The 14,450-nt window shown below is 40.1% G+C and overlaps 1 protein-coding gene across 19 annotated transcripts in view; it reads right to left on the reverse strand.

Annotated features, from left to right (window-relative positions):
* The window catches only part of SIPA1L1 (signal induced proliferation associated 1 like 1), a 500,730-nt gene that overhangs the window by 110,477 nt on the left and 375,803 nt on the right, over window positions 1–14,450 (reverse strand). For all 19 annotated transcript variants that reach the window (XM_069540429.1, XM_069540435.1, XM_069540434.1 and 16 more), the window contains one exon: window positions 8,568–8,756. In XM_069540429.1, coding sequence (XP_069396530.1) covers window positions 8,568–8,756 — 189 coding nt within the window. The remainder of the gene's footprint in view (window positions 1–8,567; window positions 8,757–14,450) is intronic.

Consider the following 14,450-nt stretch of genomic DNA (forward strand, 5'->3'; position numbering starts at 1 on the left):
TCTCAATTCGTGTGTTTCATAGTTTTGGAAACTTCTTTACTGGTATTTCTTCAGACATCAATTCTGTCCCCAAATATTGCTTTAATTTCGCTTCTCCTCCTGGGAATTCCATTACATATATGTATTTCACTATGGCCCACATGCCTTTTAGGCACCTTTCTGTATTTCTCATGTTTTCTTGTATACATTCTTCAGTTAAAAATTTGCTGGTAACTTCATCAATTTTCTGCTGTGTCTAAAGTGCTTTAACCCCTCTGCTGAGATTTTAACTTTTTGTTTTTGTTTTTTCAGTTCTAGAATTTCAATTTGATTTTTTAAAAACAAATCCCAAGTTCTCCAGTGACCCTTGATCTCTATTTTTTATTTTTGCAGCCCCCATGAAATTAATGAAAACTCTGAACTGTCACCTAACTTCTTATCTGCAGCTTTATGCTATACTTAAGCCCCAAGCCTCTTACAAATCAGCAAATGTCCAAGGAAAAAAGTGCTGCAGGATGATTTAATTTTGATGAACCCAAGTTTCTCAATTATCTCTTTTCTAGAAGAGAAATAATTTTTGGTGTTATATCTAAGAACTCTTCACCAATCTTCAGGTCCCCCAATTTTCTCCTATGTCTTTGTCAAAAATTTTTATAGTTTTACATTTCAAACTATGATCCATTTGAATAAATTTCTGTATAATGTGTGCGATTTCGGTCAAGTTCATTATTTTGTCTATGTAATTGTTCTGGCGCCCTTGTTTGAAAAGCCTATCCTTCCTCCACCTTTGTCAAAAAAATCAGTTGGATATATTTGTGTGGAGCTATTTCTGGTTTCTCTATTCTGTTCCATTGATCCATGCATCTATCCTTCCAATAAGACACAGTCTTGATTACTGTAGTTATACCAATATAATATAATGTCTTGAAATCACGTAGAATGATTACTCCCACTTTATTCTTTTTCAAAATTGTTTTGGCTATCCTAGTTCCTTTGCCTTTCAATATAAACTTCAGAATAATTTTGTCTATAATTTCAAAAATCTTGCTGGAATTTTGATATCGATCGTGTTAAACTGATATCAATTAGGGGAGAATTGACATCATTAATAGGTTGAGTCTTTCAATCCAAGTACATGGTATGTTTCTTTATTTTATTTAAGTCTTCTGTGAGTTCTTTCATCAGTGTTTTGTAGTTTTCAGCATACAAGTCCTAAACATGTTTTGTTAGGTATATACCCAGCTATTTCATTTTTTATTGAAGGATTGTAAACGGTATTGTATTTTATTTTCAGTTTCCACATGTTCATTAAAACAGATCCAACTGATTTTTGTGAGTTGATGTTGAATCATACAACCTTGCTGGACACACCTTGCAATTCTAGAAAGTTTTTGTAGATTCCTTGGGGTTTTGTACATAGACTATCATGTCATTTGACATAGGGACAATTTTATATTTTCCTTTCCTTTATCCACCTGACTTTTATTTCCTTTTCTTGCCTTATTGTACTGACTAGAACTTCTAGTACTGTGTTGAATAGCAATAGAGACTGTGTACATCCTTGACTTGTTCCCATTAAGTCTTTCACCAACTATGATGTAAGCTGTAGGGTTTTTGTAGCTGTTTTTAATCAAGCTGAGGAAGTTCCTCTCTATTTCCGTTCTTATCGTGAGTGACCACTATGTCGTTCCTTATCCCAAGTTCCCCAGCCAATCTGCTTCCTTCGTTCCACCTTTCAGATTCATGTCTGCTTTATATACAGTGTACAAGGTTTTTAGCTGTACTTAGCAGGAAGAATAGGGGAAAATTACATCTACCCCATACTTCCAAAAGCAGAAGTCCAAATTTATTTTTAAAAAACACTTTGTCCAGTGTTTCTGGTTATTCTCAGTGGGTGGGCTGGTCTGAGACAAGCTACTCTGCCATTACTGGACATGAAGACCTTGGTCATTTTTTCAAATCCTCATGATTCACATTGATAGCATTTACTTTGGCTTGTTCTTCATAAACATGATAACTGTCTTAACTACTTCCTAAAGATTTACCACTGTATTGTCCTCCAAAAAGAATGACAAAGAGACTGGAAAAATTCAGTGTTGGGGGCAAAAAAATGGTAGGTAGAAAATTTATCTTCACTGAAATTTACTAACAAAAATTAAATTGCTTTAAAAAAAATGACATATGGGGTCTTCCCTGGTGGCGCAGTGGTTGAGCGTCCGCCTGCCGATGCAGGGGACACAGGTTCGTGCCCCGGTGCGGGAAGATCCCATATGCCGCGGAGCGGCTGGGCCCGTGAGCCATGGCCGCCGAGCGTGAGTGTCCGGAGCCTGTGCTCCGCAACGGGAGAGGCCGCAACGGGAGAGGCCACAACAGTGAGAGGCCCACGTACCACAAAAAAAAAAAAAAAAAAAAAAAGACATATGGATACTGGGTAGAAAGATCATTTTAAAAAAATCTGACAGAGATGCTGTCAAAATTATTTATATACATGTGCACAGACAGATTCTAATCTATTTTTATCTTTGGCATAATGTAAAGGAAATATTCTATACACACACACACAATAATCTTATCTAATAACATGCTGTGCAAAAGTTCTCCCAAAAATAGAAAGCTTCATATTGGGTATTAAAATGATGATTTATGTACTTGTATTGTTTGACATTAAGATGAATTTCAATTACACAGGAAAAGGCTCTTCATTGCAGCATTGTCTGTAATAGGAACACTGTTATCCATCTAAACGTCCATTAATAGAGGAACTAATGAAGTAAACTATGGTACAGCAACAAAACAGAATATTATGCAGCCATAAAAACAATGGGAAAACTTTCTGTGTACTGACACAGAAAGGTCTCCAAAATATATTACTAAGTGAAAAAGCAAACGTTTACAGCATGCTATATTTTGTATAAGAAAAAGGGAACTAAGACTACATATGCATATCTGGTATATCTGTATAAAGAAACATAGGAATACGTAAGAAACTAATAAAAGTGGTAATATAGGGGAGAAGAGAGGTGAGGGACAGGAACAGGGTGGAAATGGGATCCCTCAATGTAAATACTTTGATTTTTGGATCATTTGAAGATATTAGCTAATTAAAGTCCTGAATTTAAAGCACAATTCACAGTTTAAAATCAAGAAGACTGAAGTATCTGCAAACAGTTCCTCTGTCTTTTTGGATTGTGAACCAAAGAATCCGCACTGCAAGTCTTAGACATGTTGAGCTCCTTCAACTGCAAACTTCAGTCCTACCCAGCCAAACATCTTCCAAATGCTACTGCTATCAGTCATGTTAATCATAAATCTTACTACTGGAAAGGACCCCATCCAGTCACCCACCCCAGCCTCAGCCAGGCAAAAGAGCATGGATGAGCCCGTGTAATCATTACTTGTGAACAGACGAGACAAAGCAACCAATGCCACTGTCTCCTTTCTCTGACCTGAGGACAGTCGTGTATATGTCTTCCTGATAATGTACATATGGAACCCATCTGGTGGCCATCTGAACTTTCAACATTCATTAGCTGATACCATAATCTAGAAGAAGATTGAAATTTCAGAAATGGTCATTGTTCTGCCAAAGCTTCATTCATAGAAAACAGGTTTTGGAAAAATTGTTTTCCCTATGGTTCATTCTTTAAATCCAGCTGCCTGAATCAAAGAGGAAAGTGGCTAGTCAAACTCATTTATCTTCAATAGAATAATGCACCAGGGCAATGAACAGGCTAAGTCAGCAGAGAATTTCACCCATGCCCTTAATCAAAGGAACAGTGCTATTCATTATCAAATAAACACTGCTTCTTTCCTTACATCTATTCTTGAGATGTATATTATAGACCTAATTAGATATGATTACTTTTCCCCTTTCACTTCAATAACTTGAAGGGCAACATTTTAAATAGAGAATCCAACAAATATTTTCATTTCTTTGTATTTTTAATAAGTATCTAGAGAAACAGTGGAGATACTCATTTAGGTAAAATCACTACTGTGTACAGGAACCTTGACATTTCCTAATGAAAACAGGTCTTCCAATTTTCTCTTCTGCAAACTGGCAACTGCACTTTACTTTTAAGCTCTATTCTGATCCTATTTGGGTTTTACATGTTATACTTAATATTGGGCACTGCAGCCTGTAGCAATAAAACTTGGATCCATATTTCCAGTTCCTTCTCCCACTCAAGGGGAGGGGAGGGGAGGATGGGGTGTACAGTGTATTGGGTAAGAAAGTGGACTCTGGAGCCTGAATGCCTGGATGCAAGACTTGCCTCCCCCAGATCCTAATTGTGACCTGGGGGGGTCCTTCCGCCTCTTTGTGCCTCGGTGCTCCTGTCGGCAAAGCAAGAACAATAATAGCACCTATATCAAAGGATTCTAAGGGTTAATTAAAATAATTCATGTAAATTGCTTCACACAGTTCCTGGCTTAGTCACTGCTCAGTTCCTGGCTTAGTAATCTGTTTTTATTACTGCCTTACACTCCTGCTCAGCAGGACTGCTTGCTGTCCCATAACCACATTCTGTGCTTCTGTCCTGCTGCGCTTTGTTCTCATTGTTCTGAGTCTAGACCACCGTACGGCTTATTCTCTAGTCTGATGAAAGGTCTGTTTCATCCTGATCCGTTTCATCCTGACCCATCTAACCAATCATGACTTGGCCCCACTGGCTTGTCTGTTTGCAGTTCTCTTATTATACTCGTTATATTAACCCTACCTTTCATTACAGTAATTTATGACTTTGTCTCCTTCAAAGGTAAGGACTGTGTCTTACTAGCCTATTTATTTTCTACAGTATTTAACAATCTGCAAAGAGTGGTTACTCAATTAGCATTTATTGAATTTGAAAAGTTACGCTTACTTCTGAAAGTTAAGCACAGTATATTATACTATCTATAACAGCAGCTTTCTCACAGGATGCTGATAAAGATGAAATGATACCTATAAAGGACTAATGAGTTATTATTTTATCATTATTCATGCGCAGTAAGTGCTTTACACGTGTGAACTCCTTGAAACAGAGCCTGGTATAATGACCTTTCATTTCTCTTGCACTGGGTAGATGAGATAAAGGTGTTTTTTAATGACTGATGAAGAAAAACGGCATTAATATGGCAAATTTAAAAGTAACTGAACTAGCCATATTATTTAAAAGTTGGCCTGAATAGATAATGAAATTCCTGATATTTCACAGTGTAGTGTAGAGGGCCAAAATAATTTGAGATGTGCAAAAAGAGATGAAAACTTGCAAATCTTAAAAACGAAAGGTAGTATCGTGCAAACGCGTACCCAGTGTTCAGGACTCCTAAGGGAAAGTGGCACTGCTTCTGAAAGCCTTGATCCTCTCAATCATAAAACAGGCCAATAACTGGAACCTACTGCCCACGGGTGCCGTGAGGATTAAATCAGATGATGTTGGTAAAGAGCTTAGAACAGTGTGATAAGTAAACATATATATTTATCTAATGTGTTTTCATCATAAGAGATGCTCTCAATTATCTAATACGTGAAGATGTAGGACCATGATGGAAAAACTAAATCCAGAGTTGATCTAAATTTGCTGGGTCACAAACTGCTCTAAATTCTTGACAAAGTGAAATCATTGGCAGGTTATTTCATCTTCTTATTGACCTTTAGATGATAATGGAAATGGACATCAATCAATAGTGAAAAACCCAGGAAGGTATCAGGAAGGTGAATGTGAAAGCATGGGTAAGCCACAAAGCATACAATCATTTCTTAAAACTTTGGGAATTAAAATACCTACTTCAGTTCCCACATAAATATCAGTCTAGTCAAATGAAAAACAAATTTTTATATTTTTGTGAAATACTATCTTTTATAGTATATAGATATAACTTACATCTGCTCTTCTGTTCATTTCATTTTTAAATGGTAAGATGAAAAAAAAAAAAAAAGAAAGAAAGAAAGAAAAAAGCACCAAAGATCTGAAAGGCAAAATGCCACAATATAGCAAGCAAATAGTGTTTTCTTTATTTAAATAAAACTTAAAGGGAGATGTAGAAGGTCCTTTCAGTGAGTCCAGTTTTTTGGTATTCATACTATCAATCTCTTTAAATATAAGGATGTACAAAGCATGAAATTTCAAAAAGTGATGACACAGATGGAAACTAAAAATGCTTTGCAAAGATTCAAATGCATAATGTACTGCACTTACAAGCATTTCTTTTTCAAAATCTGTATTTGTAAAGGCACTGAAATAATTAGTTTCTCACAAGGATTTCAAGGCATTAATAAAATTTCCTACCAAAAATATGACTCCCCAGACTAAACACCTAAGTACGTGTGTCCTCTGTTTTTTATCAGTATAATTCTGGGCTTTAAACGCTATGAATATATAAACGGAAAGAGAGGCCAAGTGGTGGTGTCCCTTAGTTCAGATAAAGAGCTGCTCATACAGAATAGCAGGTTTTAAACGTCTAGATTCTACTGCCTAGAATTTAGTAAAATTTCCAAAATAAAATTGGGGAGACTCACCTAGACTGCCAAATTTTAATTTTGCCGGAAGGGATTAAAGAAGATGACTAACACATATTATCGTCAATAATTTATGAAGGAAAGGATAGTTTAATATCCCCAAGAATAAGAAACCCATCATTTCAGAATAATGGGCAGTTTTGTGAATTAAACAAATGTACCTTTAAGTTAACCTCATTATACTGCTCTTTCCTGTGTGGACGGGACCATATAGTGTTTATCACAGAGCAGCCCCATCTCCAACATTTTGTAAACACTAAGAGAGGGCACAAAATGTGACAGAGAGCCCATACAATGTCTACAATTGGAGCACCCATTTTTAAATTTAATATAAGTAAAACAAAGGGAAAAAGGAAGAAAATACCTCCTTTACACAAAATAATCTGTTGAATTTAGAATGTGCAGTATATGATTATATTATCAATGTCTAAATGTTGTTCTTTTCCTTGAAAAGTGTAGTAACTGAAAAGACTGAATCAGTAAAGTTGAACCTAATCATTATTTTTCTGCTCTTCCTTTGTTAGAATAAATGCTCAAAATATTTATTGGAAGAACAGCACCCAAAATAGTTAAGTTTATGTATCAGTAGTCTTCTGAAGCATTCAAAGTGCTCAAATTTACATGTTATAAACATGGATACTCACAGCCTATTTGAAATATACATATGAAATAGACATTAGCTATGCTTTACAATAAGTGAGATGAATGGACAAAAGGAGCAGTGATTAGAAAAGTTACATCCAAATATTGGTTCCTAATAATATATTCCTATCAGCTGATTTAAAAGAGTGAATATTCCTTGAAACTGATTTTTTTGAACTACCATTCATTTTAATAAAATTCAAAATTTTTTCCTAATTAAAAAAATACCATCAAAATCTGTTTATAAAATGGAATTCAATAACTGGACCAATTTTACTTTTGGAAGAATTTTTAAAAAGTGCAATGGGAAAGCTACTACCACTCACTGCCAGGACGCAATATGGCTAAAATATTCAAAGAAAGAATTAAAATAAGAGTATATAGATACAACATCTAATAAAACTAGCCCATATGCTCAAATGATTCCAAGTAGAATGTGTATACACTCTCTGGTTAGTGGATTTTCCAGATTATAGTTCTGCATTCTCTACTCTTCCGCCTCCTCTATATGGATTATCCTATCACTCATTTGTATCTGGATCAATGGCTCCACATTAAGGTATAGGAAATATGGAAGAGAGAAAATCTTGAGCACTTTCATTTTATTACAAATTAGGACCCAGATTTTTTAAATTTTGAATTTTTTATTTAAACACCTCAGCTAAAATACATTTTTGGTGGTATTAATAGACTAAAAATTAAAGCTTTTAAGAATGGTGTGGAGTAGTGGCTCCCAGTACAGGCTTTGAACTTATTAACTGTGTGAACTTGGACTTACTACTGAACCTCTCTCTGTCTCATCTCTAAAATGGGGATAAAAATGGTATCATTCTCTTGGGGCTGGGACAATAGTTGGGATAATATATTAAGGTACTTAAAACAGAGCCTGGTGAATATGTTCATTAGTGTTAGCTACTGTTATTACTGTTATTGCTACTACTTATTCCTGGAGTATTTGAAAAATTCATTGCATTTATGGAAGATTACCAAAAGAGTTGAACATTGTTTAAGTACTGTATCAGTCAGTCCTGACAAAGAGAATTTCAACACATGAGAAATGTTCAGAGTTCAGAGTTAAGAAAAAAGAAAGTGAATAATTGAAAAGAGAAGATCCTTCACAAAAAATAGTATCAGTTTTCCCCATCAAAAAAGAATTATTCAGGGCTTCCCTGGTGGCACAGTGGTTGGGAGTCCGCCTGCCGATGCAGGGGACACGGGTTCGTGCCCCAGTCCGGGAAGATCTCACATGCCACGGAGCGGCTGGGCCCGTGAGCCATGGCCGCTGAGCCTGCGCGTCCGGAGCCTGTGCTCCGCAACGGGAGAAGCCACAGCAGTGAGAGGCCCGCGTACCGCAAAAGAAAAAAAAAGGAACTATTCAGGTCTGTATTCTGGATGCCTAGTGGAAACCTGAGCAGCAAGAATGTTCTCCCCTGGAAGCCCCACTTACCCCCTGTTCGTCCAGTTTCATGAGTTGCTCTGTGACTTTGGGGGTGTTGAAGGCCAACCGCAGGCACTGGACGTTGAGCTCGGGAATCACGTGCTCCAGCACTTCCTTCAGGGGCAGTCCCCGGGCCGTCGAGTGCTTTGCCGTTGAGGGTATGGCATCCTCCAGCACTGACCCTCTCAGTGTCATGAGCTGAAAGGAGACATGTGCTCCGGTGAGATGAGCAAATATATAAAATGCACTGAAAGCCCAGTCTGAGGTCCCCCTTAGGGAGCTGGAAATGACATTTGATTGGTTGAGCCAGTGAGGGAGAAAGGATGAGGGAAGTGATGTAAGATACTTTATATATGAAAAATGAGACCAACACTTCCAAGAAGACCCAGGTAAGTCCAACGGAACTCATAATCAAGCCTTGCGAGGACATTTCCTTAAATACCAAATAGAGTGCATATTTCCCTAGAGAGCTCAGAAAGATCAAGGTCTCCATATAGCTATACAATGCCACTCACACACTCACCAGGAAATTAAGAAGGAGCTATCCCTGAGAATATCTGAAGACTAAATGCTGAGAATTTAGATGTTACACCTTTTTGAATTATAAAAGTAAGGGTGGGGGGAGAGGAAGTTTTAAATTTCATAACGTACCGTTGACTAGCTTAACCTATTCCCATCCCCAAATGCTGCTACAACAGGACAGTGATTATAGGTAGTAGAGCGGCACCATCAACAGCATTTAAAATGACTTTTGCTTTACGCTTATGTCTTGAGATCCCTTCCATTATTATGAAATAAAAACATGAGCAAAGAATTTTCCTTAAGTAACGATGATCTGTCGAAGTAAACTAGTCTTAATTTTCAGACATTTCCATGTGGCAAAGTTGTCAGTATAATTTAAACACTGTACGGTGACCTAAAGAAAAAACCCATTAAGTCGAACGAATTTCTGTTAAGTGTGTAGGTTACAAGGCACTGTACTGCAACAGGAGCAAACGTTGAGGGCTGGGTGTGGCATGCAAGAGGGTGAGAGGTAAGAAATACCCATTCAGGAGGACATATCTACTAAGAAAAATTTAACAAGGTCAGGTTCTACAAGAGTCCAAAGGCAGAAAAGGGATCACCGTGGCTCAGGGCATAAGGAAAGGCCCTCATGGAAACGGGTGGCACTGAAAAGGGGCCTTGAAATCTAGGAAAAATTATACAAAAAGACAATGTCAGAGAGCAAAGGTGTGGAGATGAGAAAGATCGGGGTGTGAGTGGGAAAGAGCGACTGCTGTAGCTTAGCTGGATCTAAGCGAGCCCAAAGGGGCAGTGAGTGGTGAAGCTACAGGCAGGCCGGAGCCCGAGCCAAACGTACCCTGACGGGCCCGAATGTACCCTGACGGGCGTGCACCTCATCCGGCTCCAACCGGCCATATCAGAACTTGCTTGCATAGGGATGATGATGTAAGAAAATTCAGGTGGCAAATAAGATGAACTGCCGGAGGAAGCAACTACAGGTAGAGAAAACAGAAACAAACTGTAAACAGCCTTCAAGTAACAGGCAGAGGGTGTGACAGAGGATTAGCAGGGAAAATGGAAACCAAAGGAAGAATCACCAGGGAAGTAAAATCTATAACTGTGCCAACTGGTGGAGAAGAGAGATGGGGGTAGGAAAAGCCAAGGTTACCAACCTCTGACTCTCAAGACAAGAAAAAGGTGCTTGGGGTATCTGCAGTCTGTTCACTTGATTAGTATCTTTTCTTTCATTTATAAATAGTTTGCTTTCAAATGACAGCTGTGTAAAAAATATCTTTTTCCTGTGACTTAATATCTAATTTGACAGAAATAATTTTTGTTTCGTTTTTTAAATCACGGAAACGGCTGAGCAACTCGCGTGCTCCTGGCGACAGGAGGCTGCAAAGGCTGGACGTATTTCCAACTGAGAACCCCAGACGAGGAATGCTAATCATTGCTAATCCTGCACCACAGGAAGACAGCAACCCACCTCAAGAAAGCCAGAGCAGGGCCTCCCTGGTGGCACAGTGGTTGAGAGTCCACCTGCCGATGCAGGGGACACGGGTTCGTGCCCCGGTCCGGGAAGATCCCACATGCCGCGGAGCAGCTGGGCCCGTGAGCCATGGCCGCTGAGCCTGTGTGTCCAGAGCCTGTGCTCCGCAACGGGAGAGGCCACAACAGTGAGAGGCCCGCGTACCGCAAAAAAAAAAAAGAAAGCCAAAGCAGAAAACCAAAAAGGAATGATTCCTTTTTATACCTGAATCACTAGTGTTACTGATATTTTTGTTAATGACTTCCAGAAACAGGAAGAGAATCCTCCTAAATCCCTGTGCACCCATGCTTAAAAGCACTCACACCACAGATTTTGTTCATAAACAAACGTCATGCTTCCAAATACATGTAAATTCCTTTTTTGTTTCTTTGTTGTGCAAAGCCTATTTCTACTGAAAGAGATTTGTTTGTATTTCTGTTCTCTTGATGCCATTTACTGAAGCAACAGCAGTGTCACTGTGGTGACTATGTTTTCTTTTTTCTCAATGGATTTATTAACAGGAGAAATCAATAGCGTGAGAAGCCCCTACAAAGGCATAAGAATTAACTCTTACTTTATTATATACTCAGTGAACTGCCTTCAATGGGAAAGAGTGAACTGCCCATCCTACAATGTGCAGCTCTGGAGCAGAACCAACATCTAGAGATATTTCTATCAAAGGACTTTCATTAGTTTATTTCTATGAAAACTCTCATAAAGATACTGTAACCGGGGCTTCCCTGGTGGCGCAGTGGTTGAGAGTCCGCCTGCCGATGCAGGGGACGCAGGTTCGTGCCCCGGTCCAGGAGGATCCCACATGCTGCGGAGCGGCTGGGCCCGTGAGCCATGGCCGCTGAGCCTGCGTGTCTGGAGCCTGTGCTCCGCAACGGGAGAGGCCACAACAGTGAGAGGCCCACGTACCGCAAAAAAAAAAAAAAAAAAAAAAGATACTGTAAACGAGCAGGACCCTATGGGAGCCTTCCCGGGACAGGCCTTCCCCCATATCCTCTGCTTTAGCTCCTCTCTGAAGCACCTAGATTTGATGCAAATTTCCCGAGTTGTTTTGCAGATGTGACAACCCCCCACCAAATGGAAGAACAACTTGACTACCCTGAGTAGTTTTTCTCAGGCCTCCTGGAGCCTAAGGACTCATAATGTTAACCCCTGTGACACCACCTTGCTGCCTCACCATCAGCCAATCAGAGAATTGTGCACAAGCTGATCACCTACCCTGCGACCCACCCCCACTCCTGGCCTTTAAAAATGCTTTGCCGAAACCATTCAAGGAGCTCGAGGCTTTGTCTCCTTGCATGGGCTTAAGGTAAACCTCTCTCTGCTCCAAACTCTGACGTTTCAGTTTGTTTGTCCTCACTGTGCGTTGGACACACGAATTTGTGTTAACAATATTACAATTAAACCACACTTAAGGATTATTTCTATCGTAATGAAAAAACTTACACAAAGGCTAGTGGCGATTCATTAAATAAACATTAGAGAGGAAGGAAGGAATGAAGGGGTAGGGCTGTTTTAGGCATTAGGAATGTAGTCACGAATAACTCAGAATCCTCATGTTCCCTGAGCTTATATCTGAGTGGGAGAGTCACAAAATGAACCAAGTGGGCTTCCCTGGTGGCGCAGTGGTTGAGAGTCTGCCTGCCAATGTAGGGGACGCGGGTTCGTGCCCCCGGTCCGGGAAGATCCCACATGCCGCGGAGCGGCTGGGCCCGTGAGCCATGGTCGCTGAGCCTGCGCGTCTGGAGCCTGTGCTCCGCAACGGGAGAGGCCACAACGGTGAGAGGCCCGCGTACCGCAAAAAAAAAAAGAAAAGAAAAGAAAAGAAAAGAACCAAGTAAGTAAGTACGTTGCATGAGATAGTGGTTAAGTGTTCATGTAAAAAAGAAAGCCTGGAATTGGACATGAAATGAGATATGAGGGAGTAGAAATTTTAGATCCAGTGGCCAAGGAAGGCCCCTGTAACTTAAGAGTATAAGGCCAGAAGGAAAAGAGAGAGCTGCGGCCACGAGGATGCCTGGAGAGAACACTGAAGACAGAGGAATAGGGACTATCGGAGCCCTGAGACAGAGGTGTCCTGAGATTGCCCAGAGGGAAGGAGGCCAGTGTGGCTGGAAAAGACTAAGTGAGGGGGAGTTTTCGGAGATGAGGTCAAGGTCGGAAGCAGATGCGTCTGGACTCCTAGGCTAGCAAGGAGAATGACTTTTAACTGGAAGATGGGAAACCATGAAAGGATTTTGAATTGAGGAATGACAAGACGTGGATTACATTTCTAAAGGACTCCTGCTGGGCTTGAAAGGATGCAGGGCTTAAGGGCACAAGCAGGAAGAATGGTTTTTGGAGAAAGATGATGGTGGCTTGGCCCAGGCAGAGGCAGTGGGATTGGAGAAGCAGTAGAATTCTGGATACATTTTGAAGACAATTGAAGACAAAGTCAACCAGTTTTGTGGACACACCCGATGTGGGGAGCAGGAGGAAGAAGAGAGGAGTCAAAAGTGGCCTCAAGGTCTCTGGCTTGAGCAATTGTAACAACGGGGTTGTCACTGGTTAAACATTAATTTGAACATGAAAACTGGTGGTAATGGGTTTCTGAACCATGAACGACATTTGACTTGGATGTTTCAATCAAAGGGTAAGGAAGTGGCCCCATGGCCCGTCAAATGGGCTGGCAGGAAAAGGACTGAACTACAGGACTAGAGAATCCTTAGGTGTGGTTTAATTGTAACTGCAGGAGGGAGGTACAGGTCGAGCATTTGAGGCTGAGGCAGGGAGAAGCAGAGGGACCACATTCACCTAGGATAGGAGTTGACCTGGAGAGAAAGGGGTGACCAGCCGTGGTGTGCTTGCAAGGCAAGCTGGAAGGGACAATCGTGGACACCAGAGACAGGATCTGAGAACGAAAGTACCGATTTAGAAAGCTTCAACGTCCGGCATGAAGAATGATAGGATAGTGGCAAGAAGAGAAATTGAAATGGATAAAAAAACATAGGAAAGGAACAGTATGATGAGGACTTAAATCAGAGTGGCCTTAGGGAGGGGGAAAGGTAAGGACAGGAAGGACAAAAACAGGTGGGAGGAGCTAAGTGTGGCTCTCAGGAATCCGGTGGCATCTGAGGAGCGACTACCGACACCCAACTTGAAAAACACAGTGTGTTCTCTGTGCTTTTCACGTGCAACAAAAGTACTGACCCTGCTTAACGATCGGCTTTGGCACAGAGAAAAAGGACCCTACAGCATGTGAGTTCTTCGTTTCTCTCGGGCCACTCGACACAACACATTAGATATTAAAGCCGTGCCTTTAAAAATCCTATTTTTAATTTCCCCAGAGTTCAAGCTGAGGAACAATTACTAAGTGAAGCCAACCCCTGCAACCTGCTTTGTATTCAATGGGGGAAATGAAGCCAAATGCCCTATTTAAACTAGTTTCAAAACCATTATTTTCTAGATACCTCAAGGGAGCATTAGGCATTAATGCATAACAACAATCCTAAAGTGATCTGGTTCAAAGAGGCAATAAATTGATAGCTGGCACAACTAAACATATGTTTAGAAAGAAAACAAAGGAAAAAAACCTCATAGTCCCAAACTTCACGAGTTTTTTTTTTTTTTAAATGCTTTGTTGGCTATTTTATATTTCCTTTTCTTTTTTTGACCTGAATTTCATTTTAAAATAAAAACTCACATATTATGTGTACTTAGATCCCTAAAGAGCTCCAAGAACCTGTCTTACCCACAATTAGACAGCCTCTGGTTCAAACAGCCCGCATTTTAGGCCTCCGAGAATAGGTCCAAGATGGCAAAGTGAAAATGCAAGAAGAAAAGAGTTTTCTTGGGTCAAGAAATGTCCT

This window comes from Delphinus delphis, chromosome 2, assembly GCF_949987515.2.
Source record: "Delphinus delphis chromosome 2, mDelDel1.2, whole genome shotgun sequence".
Taxonomy (NCBI): Eukaryota; Metazoa; Chordata; class Mammalia; order Artiodactyla; family Delphinidae; genus Delphinus; species Delphinus delphis.